The following is a 17790-nucleotide window of genomic DNA, read 5'->3' as shown; positions in this document are numbered from 1 at the left end:
TTTTAATATTGTATTTTCATCTTTAATGTTGTGTTGCAATATTTTGTTTTAAAAGGGGCCTATTATGCAAAATTCACTTTTAAATGGTGTTGGAACATAAATGTGTGTTGGCAGAATGTGTACACAACCACCCTACGATGGTAAAAATCCACCCACTCCTTTTTTATATTCCCAATAAATCATAAACAGAGTCTCAAAATGAGCCGTTTTTGTTTTTGCTCTAATGTGACGTCACGTTGGAACAAGCCCTGCCCAGGGACTCTGCCCTATTAGCATAGTTCCTCCCCTGAGTCAGCTGCACACAATCGGTCATGTTCTCCGCACTGGAGCAGCTACAGTGATGAGAAGAATGTCTCTGCTTCGTAAGCTTTGTAAGTGTTCTGTTGTTGGCTGTAAGAATGAACATGAGAGTCTTCATGTACTCCCGGCATCAAAGACACTGAAGACGCAGTGAAGTTTTATATTTGAAGGAAATGTGCCCCAAAAATACCTAAAATCATTTCACACCAGACTGCTTTGTGAACGAGGGTCAATACAAAGCAGGATTTGATAAAAACTTGTTTCTCAAGCATGGATCAGTACCCACTGTTCGTGATCCAGCTTCATATCCAAAAGACGTAAATATCACACTTTATATTTTGGGAATGTTTGCAAGTCGATTTTGTTAATAGTTTGAGCTTGTTAGCAGATTCCATGGCTAATGCGGCTAAAGTGCCAGAGTTATGTCGTCATTTTTATTTTTAACCCGAAAACGCACCTTTATTATGCACAATACAGTAAGGTGATTGTCCTTTTGAAAACTGTGTAGGTTTTCTGTGAATCATTTTACACCAGGCTGCTTTGTGAATAAGGTTGTTAGCAGATTCCACAGCTAATGTAGTATCAGAAGCAGGAGCTGGTCTCTTCCGGAAGGGGGGGGGGGGGGGGCGCAGCAGCTCATTTGCATTTAAAGAGACACACACCAAAACAGCCTGTTTTTGCTTCTACCCAAAAAGGGGCATTTACAGCAGGGTATAAGATCTGTGGGGTATTTTGGGCTGAAACTTCACAGACACATTCTGGGGACACCTGAGACTTATATTACATCTTGTAAAAAGGCTTAAAATAGGTCTCCTTTAATATTATATTTGTCATTTTATTTTATTTTCCATTGTGAAACACTTTGAGCTGCATTTTATGTATGAAATGTGCTATGTAAATATTATTATTATTATTATTATTATTATTATTATTACTGTTGTTGGTGTGTTTGTGTGTGTGTGTGTGTGTGTGTGTGTGTGTACCTCAGTGTCTCCAGTGTACAGTGTGGATTCTCCAGTCCAGCAGAGAGCAGCTTCACTCCTGAATCCTGTAGGTTATTGTGACTCAGGTTCAGTTCTCTCAGACTGGAGGAGTTTGAGCTGAGAACTGAGGACAGAACTCTACAGCTTTCCTCTGTCAGATTACACCCACTCAGACTGGAAGAGAAATGATGAAGTATCAGAACTCTGACCTCAAACACACAAACACAGCCATAATCCAGCTAAAGTTTACCATGTAACAGAAATGTGAGTGTGTTTCTCTTACACACAGAAATCAGAGGACAGGACACCACATCAGTACTATTATTATTATTATTATTATTATTATTATAAACAAATGCTTTATTATAATAAAGCATTTGTTCAAACAACAAACCCTTCTGTTTTCATTCCTTTAATTTTCATTGCAACTGAAAATAATAATAACAACAACAACAACAATAATAATAACAATAATAATAATAATTATTAATAATAATAATAATAATAATAATAATAATAATAATAATTTCATTATTTTGTCCACATGGCCCAGATCTCAGTGCACACGTAACGTGTTAGTGTAAAAAGTGAAACAATCTTCTGTAACCGTACCAGAGGTTTGTTTAAAGATGATTAGAGTAACTATTAACAAGCATTAATCCAAACAGTGCAGTTCAGTGTTACATTAAAATAACAAATCATGCAGTAATACATTTATAAATAAAAATACTCACTCAGCTTTTCTGGAGGCTTTGACCACTGGCAGCAGCTTTATAAAACAGTGCTCTGATGGGTCATATTTACTCAAATCAAACTCATCCAGCTCCTGATCTGAGTTCAGTAACACAAACACCAAAGCTGACCACTGAGCAGGAGAGAGTCTGGTTACCCTGAGACGAATGTTACCTCCTCTGTTCAGGTAAGTCTGTACTTCCTGCACTAGAGAATGATCATTCAGTTCATTCAGACAGTGGAACAGATTGATGGATTTCTCTGGAGATGGATTCTCCCTGATCTTCTCCTTGATGTACTCGACTGTTTCCTGTTTGCTGTGAGAGCTGCTTCCTGTCTGGGGCATTAAGCCTCGTAAGAGAGCCTGATTGGACTCCAGTGAGAGACCCAGAAGGAAGCGGAGGAACAGGTCCAGGTGTCCATTCTCACTCTGTAAGGCCTTGTCCACTGCACTCCTGAGGAAATCAGACATGGTTGACTTGCTGAAGAAATGGAAAAGTCCAGTGCGTTGCTCCACTAATACATTAGTCTTTTTAAAAATAAAGCAGAGAAATGTGTATAAAGCAGCCAGAAACTCCTGAACACTCAGATGTACAAAGCTGAACACCTTCCCCAGGTGAAGCCCAAACTCCTCTCTGAAAATTTGGGTACACACTCCTGAGTACACTGCAACTTCTCCAACATCAATGCCACACTCTGTCAGGTCTTCCTCATAGAAGATCAGGTTTCCTTTCTCCAGCTGTTGGAAAGCCAGTTTCCCCAGTGCCACGATACTCTCTCTGGTCTGCTGAGGATCAGGGTCACATTTCTGATGGTACTTTTGGTCCTTGTGTTTGATCTGAAAGATCAGGAAGTGTGTGAACATTTGAGTCAGAGTCTTGGGGACCTCTCCACTCTCTGCTTCACCCAACATTCTCTCTAGAACAGTGGCTGAGATCCAGCAGAAGACTGGGATGTGGCACATGATGTAGAGGCTTCTTGAAGACTTCATGCATGTGATGATTTTATTGGCCAGGCTCTGATCACTGATCCTCTTCCTGAAGTACTCCTCTTTCTGAGGATCACTGAAGCCTCGTACCTCTGTTACCTGGTCTACACACTCAGGAGGGATCTGATTGGCTGCTCCTGGTCGAGAGGTTATCCAGAGGAGAGCAGAGGGAAGCAGATTCCCCTTGATGAGGTTTGTCAGCAGCACATCCACCGAGGCTGACTCTGTCACATCACACAATCTCTCATTCTTCTGGAAATTTAGAGGAAGTCGACACTCATCCAGACCATCAAAGATCAACACCACTGTGTAGGAGTCTAGTAATTCTAGTTTTCTCATTTCTGGGAAAAAGTGATGAAGAAGCTCCATCAGACTGAGATTTCTCTGCTTCATCAGATTCAGCTCTCTAAAGGGAAGTGGAAACATGAAGGTGACGTCCTGATTTGCTTTTCCTTCAGCCCAGTCCAGAATGAACTTCTGCACAGAGGCTGTTTTTCCAATTCCAGCAACTCCTTTAGTCAGCACTCTTCTGATGGACTTGTCTTTAAAGAGCTCGTTACATTTGATGGGTGTCTCCTGTGTTGCTGGTCTCCTGGACGCTGTCTCAATCTGTCTCACCTCATGTTCGTTATTGACGTCTCCACTCCAACCCTCTGTGATGTAGAGATCTGTATAGATCTCATTCAGAAGTGCTGAGCTTCCATGCTGTGAGATTCCTTCATTAATTCTTTTAAACTTCTCTCTCAGGCTGGATTTCAGCTCTGTCTGATACACAGAGGCCACAGACTCTAATAAACAAAGTAATAACATGTTTTAATGCAAAATCACTGAGCACAATATAAAATGTAAAATTCTTTCAAATGGTGCTGTTCATTCCTGATTCATGGACTAAATATTATTGAAGGAACAGGACCACTTTACAGAGTAATCACAAACTGGACCACAAACAGAACAGAAAAGCACCAGATGTACATGATACTAAACTCAAACTTCAAACTAAAGGTGTTCATATCTAAAACTATTTACTCTCTCTAAAGTGAACCTGATGGAATGAAGCCATGACTCAGAGCTCTTACTGTTGTGCAGTGTGTTAGCGAGATCTGTGTGGTTCATGTTCTTCAGGACGTGCAGTGTGATCTTCAGCGCTCCCTCTCTGACACTCTGCAGATCCTCCTCATCCTCCACCTCCCTCTCAGTGCATGCTGGGTAATCTGGACTCAGGAGCTTCCTAAACCTCTTCAGCTCATTCTTTATCAGAGTGATGACTTTGTGTTCCAGCTCCTGGTTAGAAACACACAGGAACACATCTAAATATTATAATGTTACACACTGAGAGATGCTTTTATTTTATGAAAAGAAGAAAGGTCTCTTTCTATTACCACAGTTACAACTGAAATTCTGTCTGATTACCCATAATGCTGCTGCACATCGATAAACCTGTGAACTGGCATTATCTTAAATAAAAAACCTGCAACCTACTCACACACAAGTTACACACATTAAAAAGACACACACACCTCGAATATGGAGTCTAGCTGATTTCTGCTGATGTTTGATTTCTTCTTTTGTGGTCTGTGAACAAATAAAACACATGATGTAATATAGACTATATGTATTCATAGCTGCACAACACACTAATACATACAGAGACAGATATTTAACACTATCTTTTTAACACAATACACTGATTTCAGGGTTTCCTCAGTGACACTAACATTTTTATGAATAAAATAGTGATCTAGTCATTAATGTCCCAGGTGTAAATGTTGTTGTGTAGCACCACAGACCCTCCAGCTCAGGGACTGCAGGCTGAACTGAACTCTTAAAGCAGTTTTCCTCACTGCCAGTCCGAGAGCTGCAGCACTGCACACTTTAGTGTTTTACTGTTTCAACACCTGATAAAGCTCATGAAGGACTTCATAATGAGACCAGTGAGTTTGATTAGGTGGAACACTGCTGTAAAACACCTCACTGTACTGACCTCACATCAGGAGAACTGGCTCTGTCTCTGAACAGAAGTGGATGATCCATTGACCGGTCACTCTTCATGGACACACAGCTGGGTTCTGGTGAGTCTGATCTCTTTCCCTCCATCATTCTGTAATTAGAACAGAAATATCAGCAATAATTAATACTCTGCTGTCTCAGCACTGTTACACAATGTGTTCATCATTAAACAGTAATAATTCCATCTTTTTAATTCAGCTACAGTCTGCACACTTATTCAAACAGGAGACACACCTCATACCTCAGGAATTACACTGATGTCAGGAGTCCCAATCACAGATAACTGACTCAGCTGGGTCTTAAAGCCTGTAGAGTTCACTGACTCAAAGCTACACTGCTCTTCTCCTACACATTACACAGTCCTTTTTACTCTTCTCTCAGTGAATGATTTCTCTAAACTGTTCTTAGATCAGATCAGTGATATATTCACTGCTATTAAACACCTTAAACCAAAGCTTAGTTCCTCTGTAAACTAGTGAGTGTTTAGAGATACAGATCTGTTCCCATGAGACGGTGTGTATTTATTGCTGGTGAATGGAAAAGTAACTCACCTCTCGTCTTTCTTTAAGTCCTGTTCTCCAGACACACTCATGTTGGAGGTCATGTCTCCTTCTCCAGATTACAGCAGGACACACGTTTACTTCACTCCAACATCGGTGTGTTAAATCAAACCCTGTATCAGCACAGAGTTCACTTACAGGAAATAGTCATGGTATCAAGTCATAAAACAACCTGTGTACATTCAAACTTCAGTACAAACCCACAAAACTCTTCTGCATCTGGTGTACATTCAGTGTGTTTATATATTATAGCTTTAGATTTAGATACTCACTGTGTTTTTACTCCTGAAATGGTTTATTTTCCCCTCGACAGAAAATGGATGTGCGTAGTTTTACTTTTACTGACACCGTCTAAACCGTCGGTTTATCTGGTTTATTCTGCAGAGCAGGAAGGGCCATGGTGTGTGTGTGTGTGTAAATGAACAATATTTAATGGTGGATTTTTTGTGATTCTGCAGTAAAACATTAAACAGTAAAAATATAACAGCGTATTTTCACATGCTACGAAAGGTTTTATCTTCAAAGTGGGCGTCTCCAATCCTTTAGTTTTGTAATTACAGCATTGAAACTAATCCTGGAGGTGCAACTGTTTCCAATATAACATGACCTGCTGGTGAAAGTGGGATAATTTAAACAGGAAACATTGAATACTGAAATCATATCTAAGTAAAAATTTGATCCCTCCCAATTTCTTAAATATTTCTCTGGGAATATGGAACCAGAAGTTGTTTGTTGTTAAGGAAAGGTTTTAACCATTTAATTTTCAAGATCCCATTCATACAATTAAAACCGATGGCTTGTAGGCTTCCATCTTTAAATTCTTTGGTCATCTCTGCTCTCTTAATGTAATGAATTTTCCTGATCCAGATATAATCAAAATCAACCTGATTTATCTTTATTAATAGCTCTACTTTGCGTATGCAGGATAGATAAAATATTCAACCCAATAAGCTAATCTCTCTTAATAACCATGAGCAATGTTTACTTTATTCATCTACTACTTTCCACACATTCATATTTTCACTTTCAATTGAATCTTTGGATATTTACATGCCCGAGCATTTATCTGTGGATTTTATAGGGATGCTGTAAGCCTCTGTTAAGCATCTTTGCTGAACTGGCATTAGCTCACACTTATTCAAATTTAACTTTAGAACGGAGAAAATGTGAATTGTATGCAATACCTTGGGAACTTCCGTTAGCTGCTTCATAGAGATGGTTGTATCATCTGCTAACTGGCTGGTGATTACTGGTTGCCCAAGTACCTTTAATGGAGCTATGTTTGAATTTGTAATAAAAATAGAAAGCATTTCTGTAACCATTACAAAGAGAAATGGAGAAATATGGCAGCCCTGTTTAACTCCACATCTGATGATAAATCGGGGTGATGTACCTCCTGGTAAGGAGATTGAACTATTTGAATTTTCATGAAGAGAATCTCACAACCCTGTGAACTCGTCATCTATGCAGGGAATACAATCTGTGATATGGTTAAAGAAGGAGTCAGTGTCATCCATAGAAAAGGCTGAGGAATATAATTTATTATAGAAAGAGACTATTTTCTGGCCAATGAAAGCTGGATCTGTGATTACTTGGTTATGAATCAAAAGGCTTTAATTGGCGTTCTCTCCTGCCTTCTTTTTACTAATGGACAGAAATATGCTTCTTTCCACTTCCGCTATCCACTTTTAAATTTTTAAAAGGAATTTCAAACTGTATTTGCAGTTGCGTTACCTGTTTGTGGACGCATAAATTGTGACAACTCACATGAAAATGCAAATTGTGTATTACCGTTTACATGACCGTACAGTGTCTACCAAATTTCACATGGAAACACAAAGCCCATTTGCAATTGCATTTCCCATGTCTTATGAGTTATGATCCTGCCATATTGAAATAGCAATAGCAATTACCCCCGTTTGCTATTTCACTTCCTCTGGGTCGTCTAAGGAGCCTGCCAAAAGTCAAATTCCCTTTGCATTTGCATTCTGATGCCTTGCACAGAAACCTCCCAGATAGCATGGCGACATTGATTCAATGTTGAAATTCCAACAGAATCATCATTTTGGTTGAGGTTGAATATTCAGAGCTAAATAATATTGAATCAACGTTGATAATTCATATGTCCGAGTCGCAACCGAATGACTCCTTTGAACCAATTCATTTTGGTTAAAACAATTGATCTGTCCAACACTGAGCTCACGAGATGTCATTGTCTGAATCAGTGTATAACAAATCATTTACTCGGAACACCTCTGAAATGAAAACGTGTGTGCTTACGACATTTAGCAAGAGTGGTTAGTAAGATTTAGCCTTAATAATCCGCAGTATTTTCAGTTTATTTATATGACTGTAGTCAGCTTACCTATAAAATCATTTAGTTTACACTGGAGCGAGGTGAAACCAGAACAAAACAAGATGTTAGCTAGCTGCTAATTTTATTTAATTGTATATAGTAGAAAATTAGACTATTAGTTAAAATAAAATTTTCATGCTACTTTTTAATATTGATATGATCTTATCTTACAAAGCTATGAAAGCCAGTTGAAAAATCACAGCTTTCTTTTGCAAAGAGGGCAAGAAAGGATGACAGTGAGAGTGACAGGTAATATCTGTGTCTGATAATTGCATAGCCTATATATAATTTGGAAGAGGTTGTAAAACTGAATAATTCTCAGCCACAGTCCAGAAGAAAATGAAGGGCCAAAACAAAAGGTGTAAACAATGAGGCACAAAAGAAAGAAACATCAAAGTAAGAGATCATACATAATATGACTTTCATAATCAGACTCTCTTACGAGTCTTAATGCCCCAGACAGGAAGCAGCTCTCACAGCAAACAGGAAACAGTCGAGTACATCAAGGAGAAGATCAGGGAGAATCCATCTCCAGAGAAATCCATCAATCTGTTCCACTGTCTGAATGAACTGAATGATCATTCTCTAGTGCAGGAAGTACAGACTTACCTGAACAGAGGAGGTGACCGTCGTCTCAGGGGAACCAGACTCTCTCCTGCTCAGTGGTCAGCTCTGGTGTTTGTGTTACTGAACTCAGATCATGAGCTGGATGTGTTTAATTTGAGTAAATATGACCCATTAGAGGAATGTCTAATGAAGCTGATGACAATAGTCAATGCCTCCAGAAAAGCTTTGCGAGTATTTTTATTTATAAAAATATTACTGAATGGTTTGTTATTTTAATGTAACACTGAACTGCACTGTTTGGATTAATGCTTGTTAATAGTTACTCTAATCATCTTTAAACAAACCTCTGGTACTGTTACAGAAGATTGTTTCACTTTTTACACTAACATGTTACGTCTGCACTGAGATCTGGGCCATATGGACAAAACCTTATATCACCTTTTATTACCTTTTCTCTAAAACTGATGAAAATGATCTCTACAAAATAACTGCATGTATTCATGACTGCTTTTTGATCATTTTGTGAACTAAACACCAGTGAAAGGCACTTTTTCTTTTCTCCTTTTATTTGAAAGTGACATTGAACAGAACTTCACAAATAAGAAGAAGAAATACATAACACTGTCACCATGGGAACAATATGAATACAACATGTGACATTGGCGATATAGAGGATATAGGAAAATATCTGTCAATAGACATGATTCATTATTCTATTTTCTGGTCCTATGATATGTATCACCATATGACACAGCTCTCTCTGCACTGAGGGACACACGTGAGAGAGAATAAGGACACTGTCACACCTAGCTTGTTTGGTTTTTACTGATCAAACTTTCTCTTTAGATTGGATCTGTAGGGTTACAGCCGTATACTGGTGATGACCGCAGTATGAAAATTGATGGCTATAATACAGTGTACATTTACTTATCTACTGCATTGAAAAAAAGTAACCAGATGGATAATCTCACCTGATCAACTTGCTCCACACACACACACACACACACACACACACACACACACACACACACACACACACACACAGACAGACAGTGGAGTAAATGTTAGAGAGAGGTGAGGCTGATATCACCATCTGATGGTCTCCATCCTCCACTGATAAAGAAAGTAAAATCAGCAGTGTGGGATTAGTTTACATGAGAATGAAAGAGGATTGTCCTCGAGGACAAATGTCCAGTTAGCAAAAACATAATAATAATCCCTCTGTGCAGATCAAAGGAATATGTCCAGTTTATAATGTTAATCCCTAACAAAAAATGTGTGAGCATTGCCATTGCGCTGTGTATGTCAGCCACATGCGCTGAATATCCAATCACATCAGCCATTTATCCAATCACATCAACCAATTATACAATCATATCAGCCAATTATCCAATCACATCAGCCATTTATCGAGTCACGTGAGCCAATTATCCAATCACGTCAGCCAATTATGCACTCACGTCAGCCAAATATGCAATCACATCAGCCAAATATCCAATCACATCAGCCATTTATCCAATCACATCAGCTATTTATCCAATCACATCAGCCATTTATCCACTCACATCAGCCAAATATACAATCACATCAGCCATGTATCCAATCACATCAGCCAAATATACAATCACATCAGCCAAATATACAATCACATCAGCCATTTATCCAATCACATCAGCCAAATATCCAATCACACCAGCCAAATATACAATCACATCAGCCATTTATCCAATCACATCAGCCATTTATCCAATCACATCAGCCAAATATACAATCACATCAGCCATTTATACAATCACATCAGCCATTTATCCAATCACATCAGCCATTTATACAATCACATCAGCCATTTATTCTCATGGAAAAAAAATCTTTCCAGCGTAAGTCAAAAAACGTCAGAGACAGAGGGTTAGTAGTTGTCAAAAAGTAAATAAACTTTATTGAAACAATAAAGTGAAACAGTCTGCAGAAAGTCTAAAATATGCAAACACACTCAACCCTTTTTATACCTTTCTCCACAGCGTACTCATTGTAGGCGGGGTTTTGCCTTTCCTCATTAAAAACAGACCAATCTTCTTTGGCACAATTAATTATTCATGTCTATATATTATCTTAAATTTTTGGAGCATGCGCAGTTAGTTGTTTTTCTTGAAAAAGTTTCATGAGGACAAGGTTTCTTTTTTTTTTTTTTAAAAAAAGGTTTCACTCAGACAGAGTCCTGATCTTAACCAACACTCCCTTCTTAGGCCTCAATGAGCATCTGTCTGTTTCTATCTGCTGTTCTAGCTGATATCTACCTCCCTTCCTGAGGCCCTCTCCTAACTCCTTAACTGGTATCTGGCCTCAAGGTTATTTACTTACAAAAGAGAATATCTAATGCCAATTTATTGCTCTGCAGAAAAGTGTCGGCTGACACAGAACAATTATTGTACAGTAAGACAAAGAATTCATCCTAATCAATATACACTTAGAATATACCTTGATCCAAAAGCATTCTAGGGATTTAGATTATGCCACTATATATTGATTATACATATAGATTATGCTTAAGTAATAAATCTAAAGGTTCGTCATACTTATTGATTACACTTCATAGATATTTTCCATACAACCAGGTTTGAGCTTCTGTTTGCCACACTATGGTTAAGAATTGCTCATTGCAGCCCATTCTAGGCTTCAAATTATAGTACTGGCTTGATTTTATGGCACTGTCCGTAGATGGTTGCCAAGGGAACCAACTACACTGCCTTGTTGTGTTGTTGCCGAAATACCTGAGCAGGGTCCCTAACTGAAGCCTATGCGTTCTGAAACAAAAGGCGATGGATGTGAAATCCATTGGGGTCTCCCTGTGCAGGTTCAAATCCTGCCATCTACGTCTGAAATTTGGTTTGTGATTCCAGTGCTGGGGTAGCAATAGTGACAATAATCCTGGCTGTATTCTTCACTGAAACATCATGTGCATTAATTGCTATTAAAAGTTTACAGTTGTTGCATACCTGCTGTTGTACTGAGAATTGACCAGTTGAACGAATGAAATGCTTTTCATTCTGAGTGACCTGAGTCCGTTGTTGTTCTTTTAAACGTCCGGATCTGCCCAGACCTTAGATGGTTCGCATCCAAACCCACATCGAAAACCAAAGGGACAAAAGGTCTGATGATCGTTAAACAGTTCATGTGAATAATAATAATAATAATAATAATAATAATAAAACAGTAGACAGAATAAATTACACCAAATATACTGGGAACAGTTTAACTAAATCTTTATGAAGTGAAACAATATTACGGTTTCAACATTTCATATTATTGATGTCACTGAAAGGCACCAAAGCTTGCAGAAAGTTACATTAAAACTGAAGTATATATGATAAAATTGTGGTAGCATCCAGAGATACATTGCACCAGACACAGAAGACAGTAAAGTCAAATACACAGATGGTATCAAATACCTTGTCTTTATACAGTTTCTGCTGAATATAAGTCAAAGTACTTTTACAAATTGTTCCTCTTTTTTATTAGCATTTTCCATACTGTCCCAACTTTTTCAGAATTTGGGTTGTACATTTCTGCATAAATATGACCTAAAATGTCATCTGATTTTCACACAAGTCCTAAAAGTATATAAAGAGAACCCAATTAAACGAATGAGAGACTGTTCAAACACTAGGACTTTGGGAAGTATTAAGTTCAGCTGCTTCTGTCGTATGGCCAAGCCTTAGCTCATGTTGGCTTTGCTGTTCTTTGACATTTGTTTATTCTGTTGACCTTGATCCTCTACCTTGCCTAGTTTTGCCTGTTTGCCTGATCGCCTGACCTCTGCCTGTCTTTGATTATTGATTTCTGCCTAATCCTTGGACTTTGATTATACTGCCATACCTGCACTTGCTCCCGTCTCAGCCTCCATTTCATGACATTGATGGGCTACAACAGCAGAAGACCACATACAAATGAGACTATCATGGGCACAGACTCACCCAAACTGGACAGATGACGACTGGGGAAAAAATGGGTAAGAAAAAATTATAATTTCATATCTGAATGATTTCTTTTTCATTGTGCTGCTGCCGCATGGTTGGTTCACTAGATAACTGTATGAATGTCCAGGTTTACAGGGGCTCCTAAAAAAGTGGATGGTGAGTGTACATGAGCATTTGAGTCAAATAATTTTTTTTTTTAATCAATTAACCTTTGAGAAAACTTGCATTAACTAAGTGATATAGGAAATACTATGTCAAGTGTGCACAGAATTGATTATAAATTATATTAATTGACAAAGTTTCCAATTAAATAATGTTTTGGACAAATGTCCTTTACCAAATATGTAAGCAGAGTGCTTCTGAGGCTGAAGTGAAACCAGTGGATATTCAACATGCTTGATGATTGTCATGGATTTCCCCTTGTGCTGAGCACTGGAGCGAGCAGAGCCATGGTTTTTTATCCTGTTTACGTCCGCGTGTTTCTGATTCTTGTTTTTGTTTAGTATACCCTGTTTGCTGATTGGCTGACCTTTGCCTGTTTATGACATATTTTACCTTTCGATTTGTCTGCCTCTCTCTCTTCAATAAAGCTCTTAACTGCACTTCTCCTACAAGGGAGAATCATACTGGGATCTTTATGCTGGTGTTTGATTCAGTATGAGTTCCCCATTGGACCCACCTGGATGTTCTGGCTCCCTTTGAGGGCTTTGAAAGTCCTGGAAGGGATATTTTCCTCAGTGCCAGTTCTATTTTGAGAGCCTGGTGAACCCCAAGCCCAAGACAGCGGGTAGAATTCTTGTTATCCGGGTTGGTCGATCTGGCTCGCCAGTGGGCGAATCTCCTGATTGCCACAAGCAACTTCAGCCTGGGAAGCTCATCTGCATCATGAGGGTGATCTATGGAAAGGCAGACTTCAGATTTCATTTAGAACATTTTTGGGGGAGGGCCAGCTTGTGGTTTATGTCCACATGTTTCTGATTCTTGTTTTTGTCTAGTATAACCTGTTTGCCGATTGCCTGACCTTTGCCTGTTTAAGACCACTTATTTTACCTTTCGATTTGGATTTGTCTGCCTCTCTCTCTGCAATAAAGCTATTAACTGCACTTAAATCTGTCTCTAAAACCATTATATGACAATGATGTAGTAACTGTTTTCAAAACATGAAATTCATTTCATGGGATCTACAGGGGTGCTTGAAAACTTGTGAACCCTTATGAATTTTCTATATTTCTGCACAAATATGACCTAAAATATCATCAGATTTCACACAAAAGTATAAAAGTGGACAAAGAGAACCCAGTCAAATAATTGAGAAAAAATATTGTACTTTGTAATTTACTTATTGAGGAAAATTATCCAATATTACATATCTATCAAAAGTGGCAAAAGTATGTGGACCTCTAGGATTAGCAGTTTAATTTGAAGGTGAAATTAGAGTCAGGTGTTTTTAATAAATGGGAGGACATGTGAGTGAGCACCCGATTGTATTTAAAGAACAGGGATCTATCAAAGTCTTATCTTCAGAACACATGCTTGTGGAAGTGCATCATGGGATGAAAAATTCCTCCAAGCTGATGTACAGGACTGATCAACAGTTAACAGAAACATTTAGTTGCAGTTATTGCTGCACAAGGGTCACACCAGATACTAAAAACAAAGTTTCACATACTTTTGCTACTCACAGATATGTAATATTGGATCATTTTGCTCAATAAATAAATGGCCAAGTATTATATTTTTGTCTCATTTGTTTAATTTGGCTCTCTTTATCTACTTTTAGCACTTGGTGAAAATCTACATGGTTCACAAACTGTCAAGCACCACTGTAAAGTCTGAGATTGTAGATGAGCTCTTTCTCCTTAAATGTTCTTACTTAGTTGCCCCGTGACAACATCTGGTGATGCACATAGAGATGTCATTAAAGTTATAGCCAGCACTGTTGAAGTGTCTTGCCACTGTAAAGAAAAAATTCTTCATTCTGATGTTATGTATGTGCACGGGAAACCACTGGCCAGTCATTTCTTGGTGTCGCCAGTGTATAGCTCATTACATCTTTTAAAGGAAACATAATTTCCTGTAAAAAAAAACAAACAAAAAAAAAACTCCTGGTGATGCATAAGGAGTTATGGGTAATACATTTTTTCTAATTTTCTAATTTTTAATAAATTTTCATGTGGACCATCTAGAATGGTTGCTTGCAAGAGTGTCACAGATATTAGGCTAATCATTTAATTCACTTCTGACAAACATGATGTCAGGTAATGAGAGCTGAGACTGATGCAAATGCAGGTAAGGCTTTAATAAAAGTTTGCAACAAATCCAAAATGCAAGGCAGAGGCAAAAACATGAAACAGGCACAAGTCAGGCATTCAATAAACAAGATATCAGAGGTAGGGCAAACACACAAAAACGAAGTCAATGTCAGAACTAGAAGAAAACAGGCAGCAAATACAAGTGTTTGGTAACGTCAAAGACACAATGGAATTGAGCATATACTTCGCAAAGAGCAGGTGGTAGAAAGTCTCTACATGCAGGTGGGTGTGTGTGTGTGTGTGTGTGTGTGTGTGTGCGTGTAAGTGTAATTGGGATCAGATGTGCCCAGAGGTGAACCTAGGTTATGTGGGGCCCTTCTGACAGATTTATGTTGTTATGTCTTCATGTTACCTGGAGATATTGTTGTGACCCTTTACTTCCGTGGAGGAATCGCAGTAGATGCATATTACGAAGACTTAAGTTTCTTTACTGAAAACAATTGTAATGAATAAAGAAGGGGCTACACTACAATTGCTGAGCATGGTCTCAAAACTTTGTCCATTCCCCATGTAACAGCCCCCCCTTCGACTGCCGGCTCCCCTGTCTACTGTCTGAATAAAATATGTAGGTATGATAGATGAAGCCCACGTCATTATGGGAAAACATAAAATGTTACATAAACACATGAATTTTATAATAAGGTAAAATAAATCTGAAATTGGACAAATAGTTTTGGGTTTGTTTTTCTTTAATTATCCTTAATTCATTCGTCATTATCTCTATCACTTACACCTGTCCTGTTTCCTCTTTTCCTCTCTCTCTCTCCCTCTCTCTGTAATAGCGTGTACATCTTATCTGAGTACACAATAAGTAAATGCTATACCCTGAAACCACCCAGCGTTATGGAAATAAAAGTCATTTGTGATGCTCTGCCTTTGACTGATAAACCTGGTCATTTTGTTGACTCACTTAAACATCACACCAGATACGCTCAGTTAACCTGTCCTGATTTTAATTGTATTCTCTAGCATTCATTCTGTGGGAATAGATGGGGGTCCAAAAACACTCCCTAGTTCAAGGTCAAGTGGTTTTATTGTTGTTTCAACCATATACAGCTGGTACAGTACACAGTGAAATGAAACATTTTCCTCCAGGACCACGGTGCTACATAAAACAAGACACTAAGCACATGAGACGACACAGATCTAAATATGATCTACACATTCTACACAGTGTGCACGTGCAGACGTGTGCTAACAACACAGGACAGTACAATACTACTAAAACAGGACAATAGGCACAGTAAGTGACAGTGTACCGCACTGTCTACATGTTACTACATGTTACTTCCCCTGACGACCCTGACATTTAGTTTTTTTCACAGATTTGTTGTCATCCCTTCATCTCCTTTCAACTTACTAGATCAGGATTTAATGTTTAAACTGACATGTTCACTCACAATACGGACAGTTTACACTGCTCACTCCATCTAACCTCGGTCTCTCTTCTGTTTGTCATGTTGCTGATGAAGCGCATGAGCCTGACTGCATCGAGCGTCTGCTGCTTGAAGCACTTGCCTCAGTCCATAAAACATCGTGGGCTCAGTATTCTAACAAAGCGGGTCATATACAGTTCCCCCATATAGTACAAATCTGAAGACTACTCGGCCCATTTATTGTAAGCACAATCTGTATATGCTTTTGGCGACACATGATTTTGGAAAGACATGGCATGCTCAAGCTTTGCGTGCCGCTGATGGCAAACATTTATTGCACGTTTCTGATCTCTTAGAAGCCTCGCTCTTACCTGACAGGCTTGCTACTGTTAAGGTTAAAGGTCATGACTCCTCTATCACAGATAAGGCTCATGGTAATTCACTCACTGATGAACTGGCAAAGTGGGCCTCCCAGAGAGGGCTCACCCAGCCCGTTTGTCCACACATTTCACATCTTCTCATTCTAACTCTAGTTTATTTTTGTACAAGTGCAAGCCTCTCCAGGTTGTTTCCATTGCCCACCAGTGGTTTAATACGCTGCCCTGCTGGCTGCCTTGCTCTCCCATCATCCGTCCTTCCGTTTCTTGTGCAGCATTTTCATGTTGTTTCTCATGCTGCATGAAGAGTGGTGATCTTGGCTAAACCATCGTCTGACCTGTGCTAGAGCAAATGTACAAGAAAAAAACGCCAAACATGATGCATTGCCACCACCTAGTGGCCATGCCAACTGTCAGACGTCTCAAATACATTTTAGTTATTGTTGCCAAATTCTACAAATGGGTAGACGCTTTCCCATACTCAAAAGAAAATGCCAACACTGTTGTTAAAATTGGCAAATATTAAACTTGGCAAATATCTGAAGACTGATTGGCACTTCCACATCCCATATCATCCACAGAGTTCAGGGATCGTGGAAAGAAAGAATCATACCATCAATAACCGCCTTCCTAAAGCACCTCCCGAGAGAATCCCTCCAGCAATTGGGTTGACCTTTTGAGTACACAGAAGTCCCTGTCCCAGATCTGACACAATAAGCTCTCTGTTCCTAGTCAAATCAAGCAATGATCTAGCTCTTCCACCTTTCTGTATATATATATTCTGATAATTTCAACATTAAACTAAGAAGCTTTGACTGAACTCTGTGTCTGTGTGACTTCTTCCCAAACTCGGTACTGAGAAGGTAACAGTAGTATGGGTCCAAGAATTTAATTCTGATTCCAGTATCAGCAAAATCTTAACAGGTTCATTTTTCAGATTCATTTTCAGGAATTAAGCTCATGCAACTCGAGTGTGAAGGGGTGGTGGAGCATAAATGAGTCCTCAAATGTGACAGTGCCCCACAAAGAGGCCCCATTTAAGGGGGTTGCTGAGATGTTGCTGCACATTATTTTAAGAAGAAAATTTCTGATAATTTAAATGATCAACCCTCAGGGGCCCTCTCAGTATGTGGGGCCCCAGGCAATTGCCTACCTTGCCTGCCCTGTACATACACCTCTGGGTGTGCCTGATCAGAACTCCGGTGACTGAAAAAGAGGAAGTGTGTGTGTGTGTGTGTGTGTGTGTGTGTGTGTGTGT

General features: G+C 39.0%; 1 protein-coding gene across 1 annotated transcript; it reads right to left on the bottom strand.

The window, feature by feature from the left end:
* Positions 1-220: 220 nt before the first annotated feature.
* On the bottom strand, positions 221-5912 carry LOC128617308 (NLR family CARD domain-containing protein 3-like). Its single transcript, XM_053640385.1, has 7 exons — positions 5843-5912; positions 5562-5683; positions 4985-5101; positions 4521-4575; positions 4080-4284; positions 2147-3791; positions 221-332 (listed from the first exon to the last, which is right to left on the bottom strand). The coding sequence occupies exons 2-7, from the start codon at positions 5612-5614 to the stop codon at positions 221-223; spliced, it is 2187 nt and encodes a 728-aa protein (XP_053496360.1). The 5' UTR covers positions 5615-5683; positions 5843-5912.
* Between the last annotated feature and the right edge of the window lie 11878 nt (positions 5913-17790).

Source organism: Ictalurus furcatus, chromosome 13 (assembly GCF_023375685.1).
Source record: "Ictalurus furcatus strain D&B chromosome 13, Billie_1.0, whole genome shotgun sequence".
In the NCBI taxonomy this organism is placed as follows: domain Eukaryota; kingdom Metazoa; phylum Chordata; class Actinopteri; order Siluriformes; family Ictaluridae; genus Ictalurus; species Ictalurus furcatus.
This window is presented reverse-complemented; position numbering and strand designations above follow the sequence as displayed.

Coding starts and splice junctions, on each gene's coding strand:
- LOC128617308 (XM_053640385.1), bottom strand. CDS start 5,614: ATGACCTCCAACATGAGTGTGTCTGGAGAACAGGACTTAAAGAAAGAC. Junction 4,576..4,984: donor GCCAGTTCTCCTGATGTGAG/GTCAGTACAGTG, acceptor ATTTGTTCACAG/ACCACAAAAGAAGAAATCAA. Junction 4,285..4,520: donor AGCTAGACTCCATATTCGAG/GTGTGTGTGTCT, acceptor GTTTCTAACCAG/GAGCTGGAACACAAAGTCAT.